This window comes from Crocodylus siamensis, chromosome 3 (assembly GCF_052110815.1).
Source record: "Crocodylus siamensis isolate JL-2025a chromosome 3, ASM5211081v1, whole genome shotgun sequence".
Lineage (NCBI taxonomy): Eukaryota > Metazoa > Chordata > Crocodylia > Crocodylidae > Crocodylus > Crocodylus siamensis.
Genome location: NC_143397.1, coordinates 49,123,240 through 49,150,829, shown reverse-complemented (window position 1 = coordinate 49,150,829; position 27,590 = coordinate 49,123,240). Strand labels below are relative to the sequence as shown.

The 27,590-nt window shown below is 39.7% G+C and overlaps 1 protein-coding gene across 8 annotated transcripts in view; it reads right to left on the bottom strand.

Annotated features, from left to right (window-relative positions):
• RHOBTB3 (Rho related BTB domain containing 3) overlaps positions 1–27,590 on the bottom strand; it is a 73,698-nt gene that overhangs the window by 31,336 nt on the left and 14,772 nt on the right. For 6 of the 8 annotated variants that reach the window (XM_090038299.1, XM_090038297.1, XM_090038298.1 and 3 more), the window contains 4 exons: positions 20,857–21,049; positions 18,079–18,230; positions 12,510–12,621; positions 9,058–9,423 (listed from right to left, as the gene is read on the bottom strand). In XM_090038299.1, the coding sequence (XP_089894425.1) occupies positions 9,058–9,423; positions 12,510–12,621; positions 18,079–18,230; positions 20,857–20,926 (700 nt within the window). In that variant the 5' untranslated portion in view covers positions 20,927–21,049. The remainder of the gene's footprint in view (positions 1–9,057; positions 9,424–12,509; positions 12,622–18,078; positions 18,231–20,856; positions 21,050–27,590) is intronic. The other 2 variants (XM_090038295.1, XM_090038301.1) reach the window with 2 other exon arrangements.

The following is a 27,590-nucleotide window of genomic DNA, read 5'->3' as shown; positions in this document are numbered from 1 at the left end:
TCAAAATTTAGAGAGTAACACTTCAAAATATTAAATGCCCATAATTTTCCTATATAATCCCTGTTAATCTGAGAGAAAAAATCCTTTCCATTGACAGCAGAATGTAAAATTAGTCATTTTACAGATACCCTATTTTCAGAAAGTGAATTATGTGATTCTACTTAGCTTACTGGTATTAACCTCCTAGGAATAATACTGATTTAGTAAGAAAAGGAGTCCAATTAGTATCTAATTATGTGAGCAGGTGTTTTACTAGGTAGGTTTTCCCACTTGCCAGATAGGGAAAAAGCACAACAGGATTAGAGTCCAAAAAATGACAAAAATTAGCACCCTATTACACCTTCAAGAGATATGCCTTCTGTACCTCTCCATGGTCATAATCATGTATGCTAATTTTTCTGGGGAAACTAAGCTTTTAGTACTTTTTACTCTTTTAAGCCCTGCAGAGCCACTTTTGTGGGAAACTGAGCTAGATTTCCTCAGGTTTACATATCAGAAAAGAATATCTTAAATGCAGACCTGAATCCCAGCAAGCAGCTGCACAGTGATGAAGTTCCCACACTGGCATTCACCTGATTGTGGAACAAGCTTAAATTCCAATTGCCAAGTATTCGTTATTGTTGATGCTAAAGCCAACAAGCACTCTGCTTGTGACATAAGTGCAAAGCTGAGTGTGCAAGGCTGGCAGTTAGGAAACACATCTTTGAATACTCTGAACAAATCAGATTTCATCTGGATGTCACTGAGAAACATGAAACCTCATAATGCCACTTTTACTGAAGCCCATGTCTTAGAAGGACACAAAGAAAAGTTTTAAGATTTAAATGGCTGGCAGCTCTGTTGTGGAAAATCAGTTGGGGAAAGGAAGCAAAACACCATGTAGTCCAAAGCCATGCAACTAGACAGATTAGTATTACTCTCTTTGGACGTGTCTACATAAATCGCCATGTGGTGACATTGCTATGGTGCTATGCTTTAGTACTTCCTTTTGGAAGCACAGTATAACCTCATAAATCTGGCTTGCTTGGCACTGAGCACCTGCCGGACATTTGAAAATGCTGGATTTTTGAAACCCGAGTGGTGGCTGGTCACGGAGCAGCAGTGGGGAAGGAGGGAGGAGTGGGGAGGAGGGAAGTGGCAGCCAGTCCTGGAACAGCAGCTACATGCAGAATGGCAGTGCAGGGTGCTAGATGGTGGCGGCTGTCACTGTGTGCAAGCTTCCCCCTGTGTGTCCAGGGAGGGAGCGGGGGAGAGCAGCGGCTGGTCCCAGAGCAGTGCCGGGTTTTTGAGATCCGGATTTATGAGGTTATACTGCACTAAAGCACGGAGCAATATGGGTGGTTATTATGCCATCTGCACGGCACATGGTTAGATTTTGCTGCTACGTTGCCATGGTGGCATGCTATAACTGGGGAACGTGCTGCTGTGGCAATGTAGCTGGCAATCTCCTGTAGACCCATGTTGCCATAAGGTAACATGTAGACGCACCCTTCGTTCTGCTGCATTAATGGGCCTGAAAGGAGCGTGCCTATTTATAAATTTAAAGGGAAACTTAAATGATATACAAATTGAAAAGGATTAAAATAAAACTTAACACCATCTGAAGTCTTCACTGTTACCAAGAAAGGTAGATCAAAATATAAAGCCTTATCTCCCAAAAGACAGATATCCCCAATACTGCTTTCCCACACTGAACGAAAGAAACCTTTCAGGATTCTAAAAGAACAGAGGCTTTTGTGTGTTGTTTGGTTTATGACAAAATTAACTGTCAGAAAATTTCCAAAGGGATGTGCCATCTTATAGTGGAAGTTCATGGGATATCAAGGGTCAACAGAGTTGCTGAATCAATCCCTTAGATATTCTCATTTACTAGTGGACTGAAATGCTTTCCATACTTTGGTAAAGTAACCAGAAACTAACTTGATTTAAAACCAAAAATCTAAATACCCACAAGAGTATACTAGAGAACAGGTTTTGATTGAGCCATCATATTTTAGTTTTTTAGTAACTAAATGCACAGAAAAGCATCGCCTTCCTTTCCTTTTTGTGTCCTTTGTCAAGGTGTTTAGCAGAATTCATGGATTTGTTGCAATCTGACAAGCCATACCATGAGCATTTCTGCTATAGCCTTGAACTTGCAATTTCTAGGTTGTCAACCCTGCTAGTGCCTGTGCCACCCTAGCTCCCCAATGTCACGCTGCTACTGCTGCGTGTGAGGACCAGATAAAGCTTTGGGACTTTTAGCAGGTGGTGGGGTTGTGCAAGTCTGGCTTACACGTGGTTGTAATTAACAAATTAACAAGGAGCAGGTGGGATGATGTGAGGGGAAAAAAAAAAAATCTCGAAGAATTTTTTAATTCCTTATGGCTGCAGCCGTGGGTGACAGAAGATAGAAGCAAACAAGGTGAATACAATAAGCAGACATGCCCCGGTAAGTATAAACGGCATCCGGGGTTGCTAGATGCGGACAGGAGGCAGGAGCTAGATGATCAGTCTAGCGTCCCCTTTTTTACAACGGAGCAGGTAACAACAACCTCACTCCGATGCGGCTAGGGGCTCCCTTATATTGTTCCGATGACACATGCGATGACAAACTGACGAATGGTAAGTTCGCCCTATCACTGATTTTAAAAAGCGTGCGCTTTTCTTTCCCCTCCCTGGTCCCGCAGCTGGAGTCCCACCCCCGGGCCACCTTGTTGCCTCGCACACATCGTCACATTAAGGAGACACCCAATAAGCATTGCCTGGTAATTTGATGTTTGTTTCTCTGCATGAATTATAAAAGCCACCAGTATTCATGACTACGAAAACTTAACTGAAAAATTCTTAAGACTCTCACTTTCTTTTTTACCTATAATATTTATGACGTCATGTTGAGTAGGAGGACATCTTTGAAAATCATTAGCTTGCTCATTCTGAACTCGCTCATCAAAATAAGTACCTTAATTATATTTACATGATTTTAAAGACAATTATTAGATTGAAAAAAGTTATATAAATATTTAAAATGTCAGACTAAGAATGCTAAAAGAGTGAAAATAAGTGTTTATAAAAGTTGAGGATATAGCTTCTTTCTTAAGATTAGTTTTTCATTACTGAATGGTTCCCAGTGTTAGCAAGGAGGAATTTTCTTTACAGGAAAAAAGCAAGAAAATAAGAATGGCAGTATATTCTGGGTTTATAAAAAAAAAAAAATCATCTCTTCTGGAGGCCTGCTCTAGTCCTAATTGACTTTAGTGGGTACAGACTCCAGCCCAAAGTGTCACCAACTATTTTTACTTGGTAATCATGTATACTTGTATATAAGAGAATAGCAACTGAAATGCTTTAGGGCTGTTGGCTGCAGCTGTGTCAGTCTAAGGACTTAGGCAGACAAGGCTTCTGTTCTACCCAGGAGAACACACAATTCACCAGTAGAACCTCTCTATGCCTGAAGGGTGTTTGTGTCTGTAAGCTTACAAAGAACATTTTTTCCAACTATTTAGTTGGTCTAATAAATGATACCACATCTACCCGAAGAACCTTGTCTGCCTAGCAACTGGAATAACATTTTTGAAGAAATGAGAGGAAGAGCCTATGCTTGAATATTTTGTCTGTATAAGCTTCAAACACCACTAATTTGCTTATGTGAACATTCACAGCTAAAGTTGAAGGACATAATGTCTGAAGGAGTAAGGGAGATTCAAAGATTGCAGAAAACTTCACACTGTTATAATCCCTACACCATTAGGAACAAAGCCAAACCCTAGGGTAAGTCAGGATACTCTAATGCAGAGCCAAGCCCAAGAGGAAGAAACACAAGCCAGGAACTGATGCAGTACAGGATATCCTGAGTTTAACCTCTGTCTACCAGATGCCAGTAGCTAACACCCTATAGCAGTACTGATGGGCGTGGGCCTATGCCAACATTATAAACAGAATCTACTAATGCTAAAGCAAAAAACAAACACATAGTACTTTATAATCTGGCCTTTTGTTCTTAATTCAATATATACCTTAAAAATGTTCTAAATAAAAAGACACAGCTCTCATGTGAACTGAATTCACATGTCACATTTAGGATTGGATTGAAAAAGGCCTTGATTAACTGGAGAAACAGCCTGAAATCAACTGAATGAAATTCAGTAAGGACAAGTGCAAAGAACTGCACTTGAGATGGAACAACTGCACGCACAAATATAGAATGGGGAAGAGCTGCCTAGGCTGCATTATAACCACCCTTCAGGAATTTGAAGTCTGAAGGTTTGCAGTACTGTTACAGTCAACATAGTCCAGGAAATGTGAGAATTTTGGGGGGGGATGATATTTTTATAGGACTAACTGGGTGCTGGTGCACATGTTCATTAATGTGCTTTTGCTACTGCAAACTAAGGTTAATACTTCTAATGTGAGGTACTAGATAAAGGTTCATTATGGTACCCTAATGTGCAGTAGTAAAAGCGAATGCTTTTTTAGTGACAACACACAGTAGCCTATTCTACTGTACATTAGCATATTTGGACATATTTTACATAACATTTTAATGCAAATTGGCTACTGCACAATAAAGCACACATGTAAATGTGCCCACTGTGCATCTTTTACTAGTCCAATAAAAGATACCATAAAAAAAAGCTTGCTTCTCACATATTTCCTAGAGCACAGGGCTATAACACTCCAACCCTACTACAGGATCTCATAACAGTCTTCAAATACCTGAAGACTGCTATAAAGAGGAATTATAACCCTGAAAGGCTTATAAAGAGGATGGAAATAGACTATTTTTTGTGGCTACAGGAACAGGACAAGGGGCAATGGTCCCAAATTTGGCAAGAGAAATTGAGGTTGAGTATTAGGAAGAACTTTTTCACTAGGAAGGTCGGAAATTATAGAAGCTTCATCCTCAGAAGATTTTAAGAGTGGTTTCGACCAACTCTTGGTTGACATGGTTTAGTTGGGAATGATCGTGCCTTGAGCATAGGGTTTGACTAGATCAGCTCTTGAGGTCCCTTCCAGACCTCTTTTTCTAGAGGTTCTAATTTCTAAACTAATTTGCATCTCTACAATCCCATTGAGACTGCAAGCTATAAGTTAGGGCAGAATTTGCTTCACATAAATATACACTACTTATCCAGCTTGGCAGATACTCATTAAGGCAAAAGTAACACAGAACACCAGAATCAGCCAGTAAACTGTATTTAGTATTAGTCGCAACTAAACTATTGTGAACAGCCTTGTTCGGTGCTTGTCCACATGGTATTCTCTTTGATTTAAGCCAACATGATTTGTTCTTTACTTGAATATGTACTTTTCATAGGCACAAATGGAAATCGTGCACTCAACTGTTTTTAATGCTTTTTAAAGTCCCTCCTTATAGTTTCAATTATCCTTCAAATTAGCTAAATTCACAGCAACATCAGAGGCTTCAAAGTATGAGATTTCTTGTTCCCCATGCAGAATGTTTTCCTTCTGCATCCACTACATTAAAAAAAGCAAGCAGTAACAAACAGCAAGGTGCATTTTCATTAGGCAATCAGTATGCACACATTTCAGTTTCTGTATGCTAGAAATGTGTAACTGAGCCAAGAAAATTATTTATAAAACATTTTAAAATACAAGCAATACATCAATACAAATTAATAGATTGTAAAATAGATATTTAAATTAGAGAAGAGTTACTTACCATTAATTTTGTATACAGTAGATTTTTTTATTTTTTACAAGGGGGAAAAAAAAGGTTCCAAAAGAAAAATTACCTGACACAAACAGAGTCTAAATGCATTTTTATTTTTGCATTTTTTTAAAACTACCTACCAACATTCACCTTCTCCCTTTCCTCCCCATGCTACTCCTCCCTCCCTTTTTCCCCACCTCACAATCTCCCTTTCCTTTCATTTTCAGTTCCTCAATCCTCTGCCTGCTTCAGAGAATAATTCCATCACCAGCCCCGAGGTGCTGAACAACTGGGCATTTAAGAGGAAGTGCCATCATCAGCTGAATGGTTGAGAGACAGCGGCAGCGATTCACAGAGAAACAGCTTACTCAAGTGCTGCTTCTCCTATGAAGCCTTGCTCCAGCCAGCTAAGATTAGCTAAGATACACAGGACCAGAGTGGTTTCCCTCTAGAATGCCTGGTAAGGGTAAGCTCAGGGGATCAGGGCCAGTATTATCATCACCTTCTGAAATCCTGGAGCAGTGGAAGAGGAAAAGTCTAGAGTGAGGCAAAGAAGGGGTAAAGAGAAAGAAGAAGGAAAAGAATGAAGACTTTTCAAAAAAATTATTAAAAAGATATTCATAGTTATAGATTTCCTATCTGGATGTTACATAGTAAGTTTGTGTCTAGCATGATGACTTATTTGAAGATGACTTACACACACTATGTGTTTGGGGGGACATAATGACACAGGGTTATACCCCAAACCAGTAACGGCCACTCAAATCTTCATTTAAAATGATTAGAGAAGTAAAGAAGTAAGCTGGTGGGAACATACACAAAAATAGAGGAGCACAATAACTTGTCCGGTAGCAGCACCTTATCTGGAGTCTGATCAAGAGAATCTGACCCCTATGCCACCAAAATCAGAGATACTTCACAGTTCCTCAGGATTGCAGCACTGTTATTAGGAGCTCAACTCTCTCCCTTTTCCAATGTAAAAGTACAAGACAGACAAATTTTGGCATGAACTTTTTACCAAAAAAGAATTCATTTTATGAGTAATATGGTATACAATCTGAAGGTGTTTATAGCCGGACAGTGTACAGCTTACATTCCCATAACTTTACAGCAAACTGTTTACCAGTGCTTCACACTGATTTCTCAGGCGAGATTAGAATCAAACCTTGATGATGCTAAAATAGATTTCTTCTGTTCTTCTCCAAAGATTATGGACTACTGTTCCAGGAGAGCAGCCCTTTCACTATTTTAAACAATTATGACTCTGGAGATAAACTTAAATTCCTTCCATAGACATCTGTAACAATATATTTCTGCTTTTCTAATTACAATTAAAATGATGCATTACTTAAAAAGTTCTGCTAATTCTTACTACAAAGGTATGTTCATCGCATACATCTTAGTAGTAACTATATTAGTGGTAACATCAGATGTGCACAGGAACACAGGACTGGAAGGGATTTTCTAGGTCATCAAATCCAGTCCCGTGTTATAGCAGGTACTTCATCATCTGTAATCCCCTTCATAAAACTTATCAAGCTCCATTTTAAGACAGATATTTAATCTGTACCAGCATGACCAGAAGGTTTGGAAAGCCTCACTGCCCTAATGGTTAAGAATCTTCCAATTTCCAGCCTAAATAAACAGCCAATTTTTAGCAATATCTTCTGCAAAAATTGTCTAGCTCTTCTTTCTCCCAGGTGGTTACCTCTGATGTATTTATATATAGCAATAATATCCCTCTAGGCCTTTGTTTTTCTTAAAAAAAACAAGCAAGCTCTTCCAGTCTCCTCTCATGTGACAGGCTCTCCACTACTCTGGTCATCTTAGTAACCCTCTTCTGCATCTACTCCAGTCAGAATTCATCAAAAAAAAGGAAAGCAGGCTGGTCACTTGACAGCAGGGACCTGAAGAAGACGGGTAATCATCCCACAACCAAGGTAAAGGGTACACACTGGCTATTCCCTTAGAAAGTTTCACGTTCTAAGCCAAATCAAGTCCGAATCCATGAGTCAGTCCAGAACTGTAAGTGGCCTTACAACTGGCAAACGTCATCCGTGCCCCCCACACCAGGGGCTTCAGATATTTCCAAAGTCTTTTGGCAGCCATCCTACGTGCAGGCCCAAGCCCAAAGGCTTGGGGTTCAGATGCCCCTAAATTTTGCCTGCCCTCAGCCATATGGCTGCAGGAGCAAGCTAGGGAGGAGCTTCCAATTTCCATAAAGCGGGCTTTAAGCCCTAACACCTTGGCAGATACTAAACCATGCCAGTAAAACAGTTTACCCCGGGAACGCTTAAGGAACACTGCCTTCTTGGACCCAGATCCATGACATTTCCCTGCTCTTTCCACCGCCTGTACTGATATTGTACGGCAAGGGTATCCAACTCAAATCAGGCCCCACAGGCCAGACTGGGCCCATAAACTGTCCCCACACTGGATCCAGTGTGTAGGGCTGGTATGATGCAGGCACTACATGCAGCATGCATGCCAGACAGAGTCCAAGTGCAGTATGTGCCCCAGACCGCACGAGACCAGCTGTACACACTACATGCAGCACACGAGGCTGGGGATGGCATGTGCTGCATGCAGCATATAGGGCAAATCTGAGTTCCCCAGACAGCACTGCCGGCCAGATGCTAGCAAGCCATGATTCTGACCCCCTGGCTATACTGGTATAACTTTTCAAACATGATCAATAGGGTCTTTTGGGATTAAAACAAAACAATGATCACATGACATAACATTTTTTAACATTGTTCAGGGCCTTTCACCTGAGGATCACTGACTGCTTTAAAAAAAAAAAAAAAAGGTAGAAAAATACTATTAGCACCATTTTAAACAGATAAAATTAAGATCAGGGTGAATATGGTTAATTGACTTGCAAAGGTCACACAATGAATCCACTGTTCTCATAAACCAGGTAATCCTGCTCCTCTCTTCACTATCAGGAAATGAGAGCCCCTCGCATTCTCACTCAGAGAACGTATATTCACATCACTATTTTTAGGACAGGTAACATTACGTTTGACATTGCTGTTAGATCCGAAATTCTTTTACTGAAATACTGGCTTTTGCAGGGGTCGCTGGTATTCCATTCATTTTTACAACTTATTTATTCATAGAAACGTATCCTCTTATTGACTTTTGCAGGAAAAATACCTCACCTCACTTTAGAAGTCTTATTTCAAGGAAGTCAGTAACTGTCATTATTTTGCTAAGAGCAATACTTGTAACAAAATTAAAATTTCCATGTACAAACTGTTACTAATAATAGCACATAGTCTGTTTTAACTAAATTGATTTAACCCCAACAGAAGCAGATTTTGATTAGATAATGTACCCACTCTATACAACAGTGCGCTTTTTAAAAGACATAAGCAGCTGCAACCATTCTGACAGGATACCTGAATAAATGAAGTGCAGAATGTCTGACAAACAAGAACAGAAGAAGGAGTCTTTAACAATGACTCTTACTGGTGGGTTGCATGGTGAGCCTCTGCTAGAAACTGGAAAAACAGCTTCATTGTTTACTGCGAAGAGAGTCTGCGCAGTCCTTATGACAGAGGAATCCTGAATATCAGCTGCACTCTTCACATTGAAAAGCAACATGAAGACATGGCTTACAGAGCATAAAATAATCTTGTGTGCTTCTCCTACATTCCTTAAGTCTTCTGAGCAAAATATCACATCCACACACTGGCAGCAGAACAGCAGGTTATGCAAGTCAGAGTCATAATGCGAGGCTTCACCTTTCAAGATTGGCATTTTTTCTAAAGAGAATATTAAAAATAATGATGAATGAGTTGTTTTATGACTCTACTTCCATATTAATTACAACACAAAAAAAAGCATCTTTATTTCTCAGAAACTAGATCAAATAAAGAATTAAGAAAATACTTGTATAACTTCAATAAAATGTTGTCTTAAAAATATACTCCATAATCAACTAATAGGACTGGATAGATCCAGTTTTATCCACCTTGAATGAGATTAGTAGAATATGTTAACAATGATATATATTAATAATAATTTAGTAAAGTAAGTTCTTCAATTTTAAAAGTCTTAAAAAAGGAATGCAAAGATTCATAGTGTATACACGATTGATCTCTGTCTGGGTTTCTCATATGTATTTACATTAAAAAAGAGACTTCCTGAAAACCATATAAACAAGTATTTGCTTTACCCATATTATCGTTTAGTAGAATTATCTTCCTATATACTTAGAGCTTTACCAGTTCAAATTCTTTGGATGCCTATTAGTGAAAGAGTCTCAATGTCATACACTCCGCCAGATTTGAGGGGGAAAATAGATCTAGAAAGACTTGAGGCCCTAGAGAGAGCTGGTTAGCTGCACAGTCTGATGTTATGGCTCCTTAAACTAACAGATTCAGAAAGGCCTGAGCTTTTGTAAACTACAGCTTACTGCTTCAGAATTCATGAAGGAGGCTGTAGCCTATGAAAGCTCATGCCTTTAATAGTCTGCAAGTCACACAGCCCTGCCTTCTGATAAACATATAATGTATGTTTCAGTGCAAAATTACTGGATTTACTTACATAACATACACAGTTCTTTCCCAAAAAATAGCCCTCCAACATTGGAGTGCAGTCTTAAGAGGCTGATTTCTGGACTGGACTGGAAGCATGGAGACACTGGAATGGCTACCAGGAGCTGTGCCTCTTTTCTGGCAAGAACCTGCAGCAGAGGTGAAGTCCGCAGCCAAAAGCTGCTATCAATTCAGCAGCAGTGGTATGTATAGGATTAAAAAACTCTAGCTTTTGTCTGAGCAGCAGCTAGGGGAAGAAAAGTGGGCTGAAAAGCAGACATTGCCTCCGTTTCATAAACTCAGCTTTCGGCTACACTCTTGGAAAAATCTTTTATTCTTCATTCTGTCATCTCAAAACAAGGTGCGTGTCTTATTTGGGGGCATAGGATACACAAGAAAATATAGGTATTGATGCTGCAACTACCCTGAATTAACTGAACTCCCTCACTCCCACCCATGCAACCAGTCTGACTTTTAGATATAGCTCATTTCCAGTGTAAATACCCTGATTTTCATATCAGAACTAGTAGAATCACAGAAATCATAGAAATTAAGGGCTTGAAAGGACCTCAAAAGATCAAGTCCAACCCCCTGCTCTGGGCAGGAATACTGCTGAGTAACAATTAGGACATTTCAGGAAACCAAATTTGTAAGAACATGTATTGCAAGAAAGTGATAATTTCTTATCGTTATCATAATTGAAGGGGTGCTTTGGATTTAGGAGATAACAATGGGTCTCAAGTCCATAGGAATTTTACCACTGTTTTTAACTGAAGGCAAGACTGGGTCCTGTATTCTTCGTCAATAAATTCAAAACTTCGCAGTTTAATAAAACAAATTATATGTAAATCAGATAATTAAGACAAAGCAACTTCAAATGAAAATTATTATAGTTAAAGGTATAATTAAGTTATCAAAAGAACAAAAGATTACATTAAACTAAACCATATTAAACTATATTAAAATATAAACTAAAAATATCTTTTAGCCTTTTCTTTTTTTCTTTTATGTTCCTTTACTCTCCCCATGAATTTCTTGTCCTCTGTCTTGTTTTAATTGGGCTCTTGTCTTCAGAATATATACTGTAATTAGCCATTACGTTTCAAAACTGAACTGAGAGGGAGACTGTAGGGATCTCACAAAATTTCATGACAAAGTCTTGCTCTAAAATATTTTGGTGCAAATAAAAAAACAAAATAGTTTTTTGGAGCCTATACTTAGGCCTTCATTTTTAAAAGCCTTTGCACATGCTTGCACAAATAAATAATATGCAAGTCAATCTAAAACAGAATTGCATGTTCACAGTTGGGTTATTGGGAATAACCAAATAAAATACCCATACCTAGAATGCAGGGATACGTTTAAAAGTGGGGGTGAGGGAAGAGGATGGGAGGGAAGTATACTTATGTAGTTGCTGTATGGTTTCCATACTCAGGACTGTACATGCCCCAAGAGCTACATCAGGGCAAGCCATGCCCCCCACCAGACTGTGCACACCATGGATGTCCCTCTCCACTGTTGCGCTGTGTGCCTGCAACCCCCAGCCCCCACCACTGCACTGCATGCCTCCAACCCCATTCCCCACCATAGTACATCCTTGCAGACACTGCCCTGCTGCAAGGCACACCCCCACCACTACATTAAGCATCTGTTCCCCCCACTGCACCATGTGCCTTTGCCCCCCTGCCATGCTCACTGCCAACTGCACAGCATTCCTCAGATTCACCCTCAGCTGCCTGTGGAAGATAAGAAGTGGCAGCTGGACAAGGAAGGGGGAGCCTCGAAATTCTAGCTACTGTGGCAACTAGAGTGGTGGGGGGGACAATGACTAAACAGGAGCCTAGGAGGCACAATTTAATCCATCACAGACCACATGAGGCCAATGGGCTGCCAGCAGGACATCCCCACTCTAGCCAGCTGAGATCAGATTATCTCAGTTAATATTACATAATTACATGTTTTGGTTCTCTTCTGTAGAGCCTGTAAAGACTCAAACTCTACTGATAATTTTTCTAACTGGATTCTTTACTCACTGCCATGTGTACAATCTTAAATCTTCTGCATACAACATATTAAAATTGTAACTTATGATCCCTCATAACCTCATCTACATTTTTACCAAACTATTCCAAAATTAATTTAAATCCTCCCAAAATTATTACACAGTCTACTTTGCTTAAAATGTTAGATGACAGCAGCTGCTGATAGTGATAATGACTAATTATAAACCTTTAGTACAATCTAATGAGTATTATTGGTGAAAATAAACAACACAATGAACAGTAATGTACAGCTTGGACACTGTTAAGCACCTGGCTGTTCAAGATGAGGTGGTTTAACTCCATGGCACTTGTGGGGTTTTTTTCTTCTCTTCATTTTTTCAGACGTCTTCTGATTCAAGCACTGGATCATAAAATACTCCAACTAAAACATGAAATGTATTTTTAAAATATACAAATAAATGTATTTAAGAATAAGTTAAATGCTGTATTTATTCAATGCTCTCAATCTATATGCACAACTGCCACTGATGCCAATGTCAACAGTTGGCCATGCTGATTTCATTCTGAAATTTGAATTATCAGTACAATGTTATAACAAACAACAACAGATTGGATGATGGTTAATTTTCTATTCATTCTGTCAAGTCAGAAATCATTGACTTGTTACCAATTAATGTACCAGTCAGAACAACTATTACAATAGGACTTCAAGGAAGAGCAGAAACTGATGGATAATAATCAGGATGCAAGTCACCAAAATGCAAGCTAACACTATACATATTATGTTGCCAAGAACTAGCCAACAGCATTGAAAAATATGACTTTTATAAGCTGCTTTATTATAAAGTTAAAAAAAGCATGTTATATAAATGATGTATAAGCATGATTTGCTTTTTTCAGAAATAAAAGACAAAACATACTATCACCCTAAAAAGAAACAGTCCATGGAGTGAAAGTAAGTATCAGTTTTGCAAGAGGCTGAAAATAATGTAAGATGGATAAAGAAATACAAGTAAAGAACTGAAGTACAGTTGGTAAAGGTGAAGCTTCAGTTCTACCAAATGCATATAGCAGTATCTGTAGCTATTACCTTGAATCTTATATGGATGTTACTCATGGTTATTAAGATTTCACTTTCTAAGGGAATGAGCCTTTGTCAAGTATTTAAGAATCCTTATTTCTTTGTCTGAGTTGGAACCAGTGATACAGATAAAGACAGACTAGAGGTTATGCAAACCAGGTTCAAGTTACTAGAAAGTGAAAGCAGAGCCTCAAAAATTCTCAGAAACAGAAACTCTACCCTGCTTAGGGCCAAGTTTAGAAAGCAGAATAATGTAGTTGGCAATCAAGTAATACTGCTGTGCCAAAACAAGTCCGAGTCGAATGTTCCCACAATCATTAAAGGCATCACACTCATCCTTAAATGGTAAATGGAACAATCCATCACATTTGAATAGCCCCCTCATGACAATATACAGGATGGCCATAAAGAATTCTGGAGACATAAATAAACATGGAAACAGGTAGCGAGTGTCCTTCTTTAGACTGTACATTAGAAGGAAATGAAGACACACATCTGAAACGCTTTCAGCACTTGCAGGAGGTTCTCTAAACTAGAAGTATACAAATACAGATGGAAATAGAATGTAGGGCTTTTCTGTCAATCCCAACTGTAGTGAAGTCATGGTGTCAAAAACCTTAACAGCACTGCAATAAATACTAATGCAAAAGTGGCTTTACAGCAAATACTGAATTATTTCAAATTAAATGAGCAGTAGTGAAAAAGGAAGCACAGATATTGCCCTCTATGTGGCTCAATCCCAGCTCAAAAAACTGGGAACAATGAACTAATCTATGAGACATGCTGAGATTTGACACGTTCCCAGCATTATCTAATGATAATGCTGGGAACATGTCAAATCTTCAGCAGGCCCCATAGACTCACTGGCAGAAAGCAGCTGGCCACTTCCTGGGAAGTGAGACCTCTTCCACGCTGTCTCCTCCGCCTAAGTGCTTGGTCTGGGGTCCACACAGAAAGGGAGTAAATAAGCAGACTTGTTTCTCAGCAGTAACTCCTCTACAGGGACAGAAACACGCTCTCTGTCCCTGAGGTTTAATTTGACGCTTGGAGAATTTCCAGCATAATAGCTTTCTGGTTACTACAAGCACCTCCCAAGAGTAGGGATTCATTTTAATATACTTCTGTAGAAAGAATAATTCTTACAAAGCATACTGATAGTTATTTGCAGGGAAACTGATATAATGTAAATATAAAGGGAGTTTTAGCATTATACTTTGAAGTCCTTTTATACTTGCAGTTTTTTAAATTTTATTTCTATGTGTGTATTTTTAATCTTATAGAACAGTATAGATGATCTGTGACCAAGAATGTGGCTTCAGTATGCTTTTTAATGCTTCATCTTTCAATCCATTTTGCCTTTCCTATTAATATAAAGTATTATACTTTTGAAAATTCAGATATTTTGACATAAATATCTAAATATTATATTCTAACACCAACTAAAATAATATCTAAAACAACTAGTCACACATAAGCATTACACATAAAGTGGTCCAAATGACTGGAAATCTATCTAAACCCATAACCATACAGAAGTTTAGCACACATAGACCGGTGTAAAAAATGGCAGAAACCGGTCAAAGAACCACCTGGTTCAATGTGCACTCAAGTCTAATCAATTTAGTTTAGACCAATGTATTGAACTATTGATTCAAGTTAGATTGCTCTCCTCTGGGATCCCAGCCTCCTTTCCTCTGAAACTCCCTGCTCACATGGAGGCATGCTTGCCTGTGCTCAGCAGCCAATCAGGGATGGCCCAGGTGCTCAGCTATGCATGGAAGTCTCCAGAAGCCCACAGGGCATGCTGGGAAAAAAGCAGTAATACCCACAACTTGCAGGTCTTGGCCCATGTAGGCAGCCTGTGTGCATCTCCCACCAAAGGGTAAATACATACATTATTCACCACCAGTCTAACCTAGGCTACTTAAAGAAAACCACATTACTTAGATCCATTATGCCTTGGACTCTTTGAATGGCTGTACTTAACCAAGAAGGAGTTTTACATCAGGGCACAGTTTACACAGCAAGCACAAAGTAAATACCTTTGGTTAGGACTCAGAGAGAAACTCTGAGGTAAAATGTTTATAAAATTAATATATTCACAAAGTTTCCTTATATTTTGTGTCAGAAGAAGTGAAAGGCACATGCCAAAACGTTCCTTATTTTTTACACTAAGAATTCAAAATCCTGTTGATTCTGGAAGGCTTTGTGGTCTGTAGAACAGGGGTGCACTAATGAAGATTTTTTGGGCCAATACTGGTGGGTGATTATTAATAAGCTATACTGGCCAATACTGATCCAAAATGCCGATATGCAGCCCAGCAGCTTGGAGAGCATCATCCAGCTAGTAAGTCTATTGGGGGAAGGAGCATATCAAGGCCCCCATGGCGAGGGAGGGAATGGGGCAGGGACTACCCAGCCAGGTGGGGTACAGGGAGGAGGGGACAGCTCAAGCTTCTGCACATACCTCTGGGGGAGGCATGGGCAACACATGCCCCCCCAGATCTGTGCACAGGGTGAAGGCAGGCTGCCACTACAGGTTGGGGGCAGTGCTGGGCTCTTCCCAGTGTGGGGCTGGGCCACAGCTTCACTTGGGGCAGGCGGCACTGAGAGGGGGGCTCTGGGATGGACTACATCCACCCCAAAACTCACCGTAACTCCCCCAACCCCTCTTTCAGCATCACCACCCACCCTGATCATAGCCATGGCTCAGTCCCTCCACCAGGAAGACCCTGGTGGTGCTGCCCCTGGCTGCAGGCAGGCTGCCACTGCAGCCTTCACCCCATGCACAGATCCAGGGAGCACATACCCCCCATGCCTTGCTCCGGGGTGTGTGCAGCGGCAGGAGCTGCCCCTACCTCCCCACACCCCCCAGACAAGCTGCTCATAGCTCTGTCCTGTGTCCCGGCCGGCCGGGCAGCTTCTGGCCCTTTCCCAGTCCCACTCCTTCCCTCACCATGGGGGGGCCTTGATATGTCCCGCCCAACAGACTTACCAGATGGACCCTGCTCTCCAAGCTGCCAGGCTGGCTGCCCAAATGCTGCGGCTGCACCCATGCACACGGCATTTAAAAATCGGCGACCTTAAAAATCAGCCTCATCAGACAAAAGCAGCCAATCACTGGTAATGTCAACGTCAATTTTCCTTTTATCGGTTCCTATATCATACGGACTGATGTATTGGTGCACGTCTACTGTAGAACTAATGATATCCTACCAGAAAAAAGTTACATCAAAACAGAAACAACTGATATATAAGCAACTGCGAGCATGAATCCTTCAAGCAAAAATAGTTTTAAATAGCTTAAGTCCTACTTAACTACAGGGACTAATGAACATTCAGTCAAAAGGCTGTCTTTGTTAAATTTAAAAACAAACAAACAATATAATTAAGATATAAGAACTCAAAAACAGACACCTCGAGGTGCTTAGGAAGTCCTAGTTAAGAAGGAAGAACATGTGACACGTCTGATATTCCTAAAATAAAAATAAAAACCCCAAAAAACCCAACTCAGAAGAAAAGAAATTACTTAGGGAAACAAACAAACAAACAAACAAACAAACAAACTTCAGTCTCTTCCCCACATCATAAAGTAAAAAAAAAAGTGACAGTAATTAAAAAATTTTTTTCAAATTACCTTTATGGCCTACTTTTAAGGAAAACAAATGCTTAAGTGGCGTGTTCAAAAACAGGTCAACTTCACAGCAATTCTCAGGTTTTTTATTTGTCTTACACATGCAGTTGCTCAGTTTGTATTTGCAAACTTACATTTTTGTAACATTAGTTCTAAAAATCTGAACTTTAAGGGCTTGGCCTTCTATTCACTGAAGTTAGTAGAAAATTTGTCATGGCTTTTAATAGGAAAATGGGTTCTTTTTTAAACATTGTATTAAATTAATTTCCTGCATGAAGGCAAAATTTCGTTACCAGAAAAGAAGACTAGCCCGATAATCCACTTAAATAAGTTTTGAGAGATAATAAATCACAAGGACATAAATTAACATCTAAAGCACGATCCATATACATTTTTGTACCAGAAATGTCAGTTCTGGCTAATTTTCTACTCAACATTAAAATGCAACTAATTTTGTAGAAGCATTTAAAGAGTATGTCTAGACCAGAATGCAAGAGGGGTTGTACTAAATTTAACTGTACTGGTATAAGTACATATAAAGTCCTTGCTCCAAATAACACACGTTTAACTTGTTGTGCAAATGTTCATCGTTCCATAGTTTACTTTCTTCAACCCATTTCTGCATTTTCCAGCATTTTAATCCTGGAGATCAATGTAAGGTAATTTCAACTGATTAGATAGACTGCTTGAGATTCTAAACTGTCTAATGATTGAAAACAAGATAATTGTAGGAATGCATAAAACTTCAAATACCTTAGCATGCCCACTTTCAAGTGGAAAACAACTGATTGAGCAATTCATAATAAATCCTACTAAAAATCTTGAGCAATTTGAAGCATTTTATAAATAATTTGGTGTCTAGTCCATTTTAACTAGAAATATATCTGTTCATAGTGTTGGCACATTTCCAAAAAAAGTTTCTACAGGGTAAGCTCTAGTGCTACTAATATTGCTATCCCTAGTGAAGATGTACTACCAGTGGAAAATTTTAGAGAAAAAATGTGTAGCGTAGAAATGGTCAAATCATTGTTTCACTTATCTATTTTCTCATGCATGTTCTATGCAGTGCTGTAAGTTAGAGCCAAGATTCGGACTTTAAAAGAAACATCAGGAATATTTGCCCTATGCTGTATTTACAAGAGTGCAATGTTCGTTCTACTTACCACTCCTCCAAAATATTTTCCTATATAGAAGTCATTGAGAGTGTGCAGTTCAAGGTAAGTAGCTCCTAGATCTTTAGCAAGCTGAATCCCTTCGGAAGTGGTAACACAACTCCTCCTGTCTGAAGTGCACAGTGGGCAAGTGCAAGGCACTTCTGAGAAAACATTTACGGCAAGATATTTTTAATTAAATACTCCAAGGTAAACTGGTTTCTAAGAACTAGTAAAGATAAACATTATACAGTCAGCAACAGAACAGAAAGCTGAAACCTAGCAAAATTCATGTGTGCAATGAAGGGGACCTATTAATGCAGCAGCATACACATTTATTTAAATCATTTCAGAATATTGCCTTTTAGATAAATGCAGTTTGTTACATTAAAACAAAAATATAAGTTAAAAGAATATTAAGACTGGAATATAAAGCTCTGAAGAGTCTGGAACTACAAGAATAAAGCTGCATAGATAAAAACAACTTTTATTCTCACCCCATATGCATGTGTATTATGGTAGTCCCCACACAGCTGTTTTTATCCCCTTACACTTTGACCATGAAAAAGGAAGACCACACAGCAGAGAAAGAGGTGAATTGCCACTGCAGCCCTAGTTCTCTTATTTAAGTGTAGTACAAGCCATAATTTGGCTCTGTGCGAGTCCACATTTAGAATCTTGCAGTTAATCTTTACCCTAAATCTTGTATTTTCCTAGGTTTGTCAGTTAACTGAGAAAGGAGCAACAATTGCAATAAAAGACATGATGTCCTGGATTAGCATGACAATGGAAAACATGTTTTATTTATCATGGCATCATTTAGAAACCCAGATACTCTGCAGTTTGGTTAATCCCAAACAGCACGATACAAAATAGGCTGACATTTTATTGTTTTGCACCATTCCTTATTTAAGCTCTAATCTTTTATTGAGATTTGTATGAGCAGATTGTTTTGCTTCTATGCTTTGCAATGTCAGTTAAATCTTGTGCCAATTTTCTTTTATATTTAATAAAGTAACAGGTTTTCTAGTTCACTGAAGAAATAAAGACATCTAAGTAGCCCTTGGTAATCTTAGGGTAACATTTTTATGTACATTTGTATTCAGTTTACAGAATAAAATTATTTGCCTGATTGTTCAAACAATATTGACATGAGATAGAAAGTGGCCAAGATGCACCCAGAGAAAGGTAGTATTTTTCATAAATTATGTCCCTTATTCTTGGTAATAAAAAGTACTTTCAGAATGTTCAGAAACACTTATTTTAATCTGACCCTTTAACTTCAAAAATAACTTCTGACTCTGACATACAGGCTAGGTATAGACATTCAAAAAGCCCAAGGCAGAATTGATCTGTTACGCAGTGGCCATGTCTACACGAGACGCTAACTGTGCAGTACCTTGTTACTACTGCGCAGTAATATCACATGACACAAAGCGTAACAATGCTACTGCACAGTAGTAGTGAGCTACTGTGCAGTCAGCATCATCTAAAAGCCGTTTGGCAACACCACTACTCAGTAACTTTGGTTACCCCGCAGTCATTTAGTACTTGTGAGTGCAAGTACTAAAGGACTGCACAGTAACAACTCCACAGTCAGTGTCTTGTGTAGACGCAGTCAGTTTTCTGGAAGCAGCGTAGTGTTGATCCGTAACAAACAGAACACACATTGGCCCTCTGGTGGAGCGCAAATCTTAGACTGAGGGTGCTACCATTTTTAAACCAGCCTACACATTCCAAACTTCTGTTCTATTATGAGTATAGACTGGTTTTATGCACCAAAATTCTCTTCTGTTACTGATATAGATAGGTTTCCAATCACTTACAGCTGTAAAGGTGTAATGTCTGTATCTGACTAGAGTCAAGAGCTGCTTATTCTATTTACTTCTGAAAGCATCCATAAGTAAAAAGGTGCAGATTTCTTTAAAAGTTAAACCCCTACCTTATTAGACTACATAAAAATTGGCAAAAATCAGGCTGCACAATGCTTGGAAATATGGAATAAGGAATGAACACACTAAACTTTTTTTTTAGGCTAAGTAAACAAAAAGGCAAAAGGCTTTTTTGACAAATTTCCCTTGTGTAAAAAGTACCAAAAGAAACAATACGTCTTCCCTACAGCAGGGTGTATTTTTCCCGGAGATCTCCCCGCTGACTAGTAGCCACACTTAATTTTACTTAGTGTAAGAATTCTGATGACAGTACCCAGGATAGCAAGGCTATAATTTTCATTTCTATAAAAAAAATCTGCTTTTTAGATACACAAACTGTTAATTTTTTTAATTAAATGTTCTGGTACTAGATCTGGTCTTTTTAATATTCGTTTTTATTTTGATTTGTATTATTACACAGGAAGTTTGAAACCCAGAAACCGCAACTGTTATTACATAGTTAATTAAAACTGATCTGTGCGAGCTACACGTGACCTTGAGTATAGACTTCATCGCTTACTACTCTGTTGTCAGAGGGATCAGCCCCTTTGTCCTTATGTCACCCAGTCTAATACACTGCATCTCTGTCCCTAGGTGACATTTAAGAGCTAATGAATGTAGCTGATCTGTAATTTTAAAAACAGACTATAGATTTGTGCCTACAGATTCAAAGGTCAAAATCCCCACAGATGATGACCCATCCAGGAGCACATTAGACAAAAAGGTCAAAGCAGATTATTAATTCTCATTGTTGCTGCTGACTGATCTACTGAATGGCAAACTGTTTCACTGTGACCGACTTAATATCTACCTTCAAAGTAAAACTTCAACTTTTGATGATATAAGAATGAGTACCTACCATTTTTTCTTGCACCAACAGCAGAAATTATGACTGCAATTGAACAGTGGTTTAATGCTTTCTTTACCATTGGGACATAAATGTCCTTTATTCCTTGAAATGAAGACTTGTCATTCACAGAGTATTTAATCACAATGATATCAGCTCCACTGATAAGATTCCGAGATGTGTACCAATCACTGTCAAATATATCCTAAAAAGAAAAAAAACCATGGGTCAAGAATCCACTCTCCTAGAGATAAAAATAAAGGGACGCGATGCATATATTCTTTCATATTAAAGTTATGTTTTAGCTGATAATATTACTTTTGATTGTAGAGATGCAGCTAAAAGAAGAGGAGTTTGCTTTATAAATTTCTCCATATAATCTTCTTGTTTGGATTTAGGCAACGTAGTCAACAACTGAAAAAGAGGTCAAAGATCAAACCAAGCCAAGTGAACTTACACGATTAAGGCACACATTAAGGCACCATTAAGGCCTGTAGCCAACATGGCTAGCATCAGAATCCGTCTCTTAACTCTACAGCCCAAATGACCATGTACCCACCTACACCTAGTTTTACCGGGAAGCAGCTTGTTTGATACAAATCGAGAGCCAGACTCAAATATATGCCTCTAGGGACACAGCAAGATGCTTTAGCCTCTTTCACATGACATCCTTATATTTACCTTATTTTCCTCATATACAGCATGCCCCCAAATATCCTGTTATTGATAGACAGCTTGAAAAAATGTTATGGGTAACTGATCTGGAACACCAAATCTGGAGTTGCACACCAGGCCTGGGACCATGTGCTGGGTCCAAGCCTACATATTAGCCTGATTAATAGTGCTGGCTCTGAGGCCACGTGCGGGACACAGCTGAAGACTGACACTGCATGCCAGCTTGGTGCCAGGTCTAAGGCTACACATAGGGTCTGACCCCATAAACTTGCTGAGTCTGGAGCCATTATGCCTGGTCTGCCTGTACAGCAAGCCTACACACTTGCCTGATCTGGCAAACCAGATCTAAGGCTGTGCCGGATCAGACCCTGTGGACCAGCCACATCATCCCACAGCAGCTCTGGGAGCCATAGCAATTAATGTTGACACCTGTCCCATTCCCCCAAATCTCTAGACTCCTGGGGATGCATGCATTTTATGCAAAAAAGGGTATTTATTGATTAGATTTCTATGCCAACCTTCCCAACAAATGTTCATGGCATCTGACAGAAGACAACAAAATAATTTATAAAACAGATGAACAAGAGAACTGAAGAGGAGAAACAAGACAACTTATAAAAGCCAATAGAGGTTATTAAAATAAATTATAATGCAACGCCCTTCCCTCCAAATAATATCCCATGTTAGCGTTGCCTTCTATATACCTACAAAGACGTTCCAGCTCAAAATAGGAAGTTCTTCCAGGGATTCTGGAAGATGTTCAGGCTTAGATTCTGGTAGCATCAAGGGGGAGAGAACTGAGAGAAGACTACCAAGGATACCCCTGCATGTATTTTTGGCAAGCAAACTTGGAACATTGGAATCTGCAGGAGGTTGCTCCTGGCTAATTTTAGGGATTACAATGCAACATAAGAGAGAAAGCAGTCCCTTAGGCCCAGGCCATTTAGAACCTCATAGGTCAAAACCACTGCCCCCTTCACTGCTGTTGCAGTGTACAGTCAGCATTATGAATTTATGGAATCCTAAGAATGGAAATTGAAACTCTTGCTTGTCTAAAAATAAGTTTTTCATGGAAAACTGTAATTTCCTCCTTAAACCATTTGATCTCAAAATGTTATTAAAATAAAATAGCTTCAATGGTGGAAGTTTCCAGTCTTTACTCTAACCCTGTTAAATACTGTAGAACCTTTTTGTATGGGTTTACAAAGCGATTTGTTGTGTATATATGGAATTTTCAAAGTAAATTTTAAAAATGATCAAAATCAGACTTTTTTCATTCATCTATATGAATCCCATTAAAATACTGCATGAAAAGATTCAGTAACAAAATACATTACTGATTGTTATTCAGTTTATAAACTTTATATACTCTCTCTGATTTTGGCTACTGTCAGTAATTATATATATTTATTTATTATTGACTAACAAAGATTTATATCTAACACTCCTTCAAGATTCTGCTTCACTACATTTTTGTTCTGTTTACAAGAACAAAAAGCTTCCACTCAGTTCCTACATACATTATATAAATGGTTTCATAACCTCTGCTTTATTTAGCAGTTTGAGCAAATGTGTCACTGAAAGCCAAGGCTTTGCCAACAGTATTACCTAAATATATTAGTTTAACTTGATTACATTGCCAAAGCACAACAAAAGCAGGTTCTCTTACCCCAAAGCCCTATTATTGGAGACTACAAGCTACTAGCTACAAAAGTGGAACTGAGTACTAAAGCTTAACAAACCAAATGTAAATTCTGTAAAACCTGTTATGTTGAAGAAAGCCTCCTCTGTTACGGTTTAGGTACATGAGAATGAGAACACCCAGGAAAGCTCAGACAAGTTAACTAAAAGTGTGAAGTTAATACACATGAATTAAAATACATGAGATCCCTGTATTGGCTAGATAACTATAGTAAACTAAAGCCATTTGAATATGAATTAGAACATCTACACAGGGGTCTAAGCACTTTTACTTCACAAATTTAGTTAACTCATTTAGGTTTTTAGAGTGCCCCATGCAGACAAGTCAGAGGCTGTCTAAGCTAGGAATAGCTGTAAACAACTGTTTACAGCTTCACTTTGTATAGCCCTTGTATGCACTTTGTAAAACTATTCTCTTTATATAAAACCAGCTATAATGGTAAAAGCAGTTTTACTTGCATGGCATCTATACCAGGGCACAACTATGTCAATCAGCAATCACATACTTCTTCACATCCCTGACCTCCATAACTATGCTAGCAGAAATCTATAACCCAGGGGAGCAGAGAGCAGTTGAGCCACTGCAATCTAAAACATCATTTGCTGCTTTTTTCTTAGAAGAACAGGCTGATCAAAAATTTTGTTCAGAAGACGTTCAAGATTTGTCCCCTCTTGCCTTTAGTGTCCTACACAGCCAGGATCTGCTTTTGCAGTGCTATTTTTGAATGGCATTCTGTTCCACATTATTACCTTGCACATTTCTTTCATACACTATAAGGCAGCAAGAATTTCTTAGGGTGGGATTTTTTAATGGACAAACTACGTATTTGGGATAGACAAGCTTTCAAATGCAAGACGTCAGAATGAAGACGCTTACATTTGAAAGCTTGTCTAAGGGTGCAGACAGAAATGCAGCTCCCCACTGTAACTCATAACGCTCTGCAGGAAGCGTTCTGTTACAACAATCCCGCAGACCAAACAGAAGTTCACTGCTGGTTCCAGGGGGAGGAGAATCTAGGTGCTGGCTGCCAGCCTGCAGCTGGATTCCCCGAGCAACAGCCCCTCTTCCCTGACAGGCTGCAGTTTTAAGAATGGGAGGGGGGGAAGGGAGCAGAGGGAGCTTGTTCTAGGGGTTCCCTGGTGGCTACTGGAGGATTGGGGCTGAAAAAAATCCCAAACCAAACTCCCTCTGCTCCCTTCCCCTACCATTCTGAAAACAGCTCAGAGGCTGGCAGGCAGACATAAATTACAGAAAACACTATGTTCTGAAACGTCTTAATCTGAACCCTCATGCAATGAGGGTTCAGATTCTCACCTGATCAGCCTTTTTTAAGCAATTTACAGCCATCCACTTGTGCTCGGTCATGGCTATAGACCGCTTTGGCCAGATTGGGTGAAAAGTGTCACTTCTGTCTGTGCCCACATCTATTCCAACTACAGAACAGCTGCGTCTACATGAAACGCTGACTGTGCAGTAACTGGAGTTACTGTGCATTAGTGTCCCCAACATGGCTTTTTGGTGACACTGACTGCACATAGCATTGTGTCACAGTTCATGCCACGTGACACTACTAAGCAGTAGTAACGAGCTACTGCACAGTCAGTCAGCATCTCATGTAGACAAGGCCATTTGGTCCATTCAAAGATGTCACCCTAAGAAATCCCTGCCTCTGTGATAATTCCTGGACCATCACACAACTACAACATCACTCTCATACTTTCATACTTTACTGCAGGGCTGGCCAACCTGCAGCACAATGCCAGAAGAGACACAGGCAGTAACACACTACAGATCAGGGAGTGGACAGACAGCACAGCAACCAGAAAGCAGAGGAGTATTTTTGGCAGGGAGTACAGGTATAGGCCAGAAAACTGCAGCAAGCACACCTGTTAAACCCCCAACTACATTTCCAAACTCAACAACAAACAGATTAGCTAAAACAGAGTTTATCATTAAGTTGCACAAACTCAGAAAGACCATACTGAATTAGGATAAGATCAGTTTTCTCTAATCAAATATTTGCTCTAGCTTACCAGGCCTGGTTAAGAACTCTGTGATGACTAAGGTTAAAACTAAACTTGTAATCCAGTTTTCAGGTAAAAATAGATGCAACAGACATCACCTTGTATGGGGCATGAGTAAGGCGTAATTGGGAATGTAAAGGTATAGTTTTGAGCCAACAGATACAGGGGAATTATCACTAAGTATCCTTAGGCATTAGATTAAGCAAATGAAACTAAAAGGTAAGGGTATAGAAAAGTGGTTAGACACACTTTCAAGACTCCTGAGACAATATGTTATCCCACAGGTCCAAAGGGCTGCCTGATTGACACTCTTAAAGCAGAACAACCACTTAGCAAAGTAAGTACCTCATTTGCTCAAATCCAAGATAACACTTTTTCTGCACTCAACACGGAGGAAAAAAAACCTGTTTGGATTCAAGTACTGGCCTGGGACAGGCAGTGGGTTTGGGCCTGGCCATGACCAAGGCTTGAGTTCAGAGTTACAGCCACTCTCTGCCCCAGGGCTGGAGCTATTACTGCCACCGCTGCTGCCTGGCCAGGGCCTCAGTGGCTTGTGTGGCAGGGAAAGGAGAGGGGGCATGTTTTAGGAAAGCTTGGAAGAGACTACATGATACAGAGAGAGGGGGAAGCATGGGGGACAGCGTGTGATCTGCAGCCTGAAAGAACTGCAGGGAAGACTATGCAGCAGCAGAGAAGCTGCTACAGCTGCAGCCCTCACCCAGGCCAGAGGCTGGAACTAGAGCTGTTGCTGCCTGCCCCATGTGTTAGGGTCAGAGCCAGAGCCCCCACACAATTATGTTAAGCAGCAGCATGCCAAATGGCAGATGAGCAAATGGCAGAGCTCAGTGGCCACTGGGAGGGGAGGTAATAGAGATCAAGGCACATGACCCCCTACCAATGCTTTCCCTACCACTTGCTCCCCCCATTACAGTGGTTGGGGGGGAAAGGTTTAAAACATAATTATCTGTGTATAGAATCTAATTATTAAGAAATTTATAATTAGATGTGTATAGAATCTAATTTTGGGGGGTTATTTTAAACTTGAAATTGTGTTGGATTTGGGTGAATAGGGTAACTCACTGCATGCTTTATACACGGTGTCTCTCTCTCTTAATAAGTGCTACACTTCATACAAGGGAACCCTGTATACCTCAACCCTTATCATACCTTAAGCACAACTGTTCAGGAAACACAGGATAGGGAGCAGAAAGCAGAGCAGCAAATAGGGCAAGGAACATAGGGCAGGGAACAAAAAGCAGAGCAGCACTATCAGGCAAGGGAAGGGGATAGAAGTGGCAGCTGGGGAGGGTGCAGGGCTTATTTTCCTGCCAAAAAGGTTGGCTCCCACTGCTCTACAGGATGACATTTTATAGATCCCTGTTTAGTGCTTAATTCCCCAATATTCTTTATGGGCTCCATCCTGCCTACTCACTTCTGCATTGCCAAGCCAAAGATGTGCTCCTGATATGTAGCTAAGTAGTCAGATACGCCTATTCATATGTTGACAAATATCTGGAAGAAATACACCATTACAACACTGTTTTAAGCCAAGTCCCTCAGGGGGACCTTCACTAGGCTGCAGCAGAATCAGGCTGTTATTCCAAAAGCCATAGGACAAGGCACTTGTCAGTGCTCCATGCTCTAAACTTATTGTTTCTTACCACCGCATTCCTCTAGAGAGGTGTCTTTTGCAGGAGAACCACAAATGCAACTATTATTACAGTGCCATCAACAACAAACCCAAAGCTGTCAGCTGTTCTAGTGGACATCCCGGGAGGAATTCTCCAAGCACCTGTTCAACAATGAAACCGCATGCGCCTTCACAGAGATGAGGAGCAACCAGAGCCATGCATGGCCCAGTAACTGTTGCTTGCAGTGTTTGTTCTTGTTTTGAGAGAAACTTTGGTGTAAAGAGAGACAGGTTCCTGGGTTGATGGTCAATGAATGTAAACTTGGGGAGGACTGGGGGTTCTTCAGAGTATGTTTGGCTTTATCTGAGGATAGAAATCCTTTAAAGGGGTTTACAGAATGTTGCTCTCTCCCTTCTTCTCGCACCACACATTTTCTCAGATGTTTGCTGAGTAGGGAAAATATTGTAAAATGCACAAAACAAATACCATGTAGGATTGCTTTACTGATTTTAACTACATTTCCTTTGCCACACCTTTCTCAGAACTTCGCACAGTATCAGAGATTTTCCTCCTAATCAATTGTCAACATTTGTAAAGTCATTTGCTCGTGGATTAAAGTTTAAAGAAACTAAAATAAAAATAAAAGGTGGACTTTGCTTGGGAAATACAGGGCTCCTCTAATGGGTAACGTTTATCAGTGTTAAAAGTCACCAG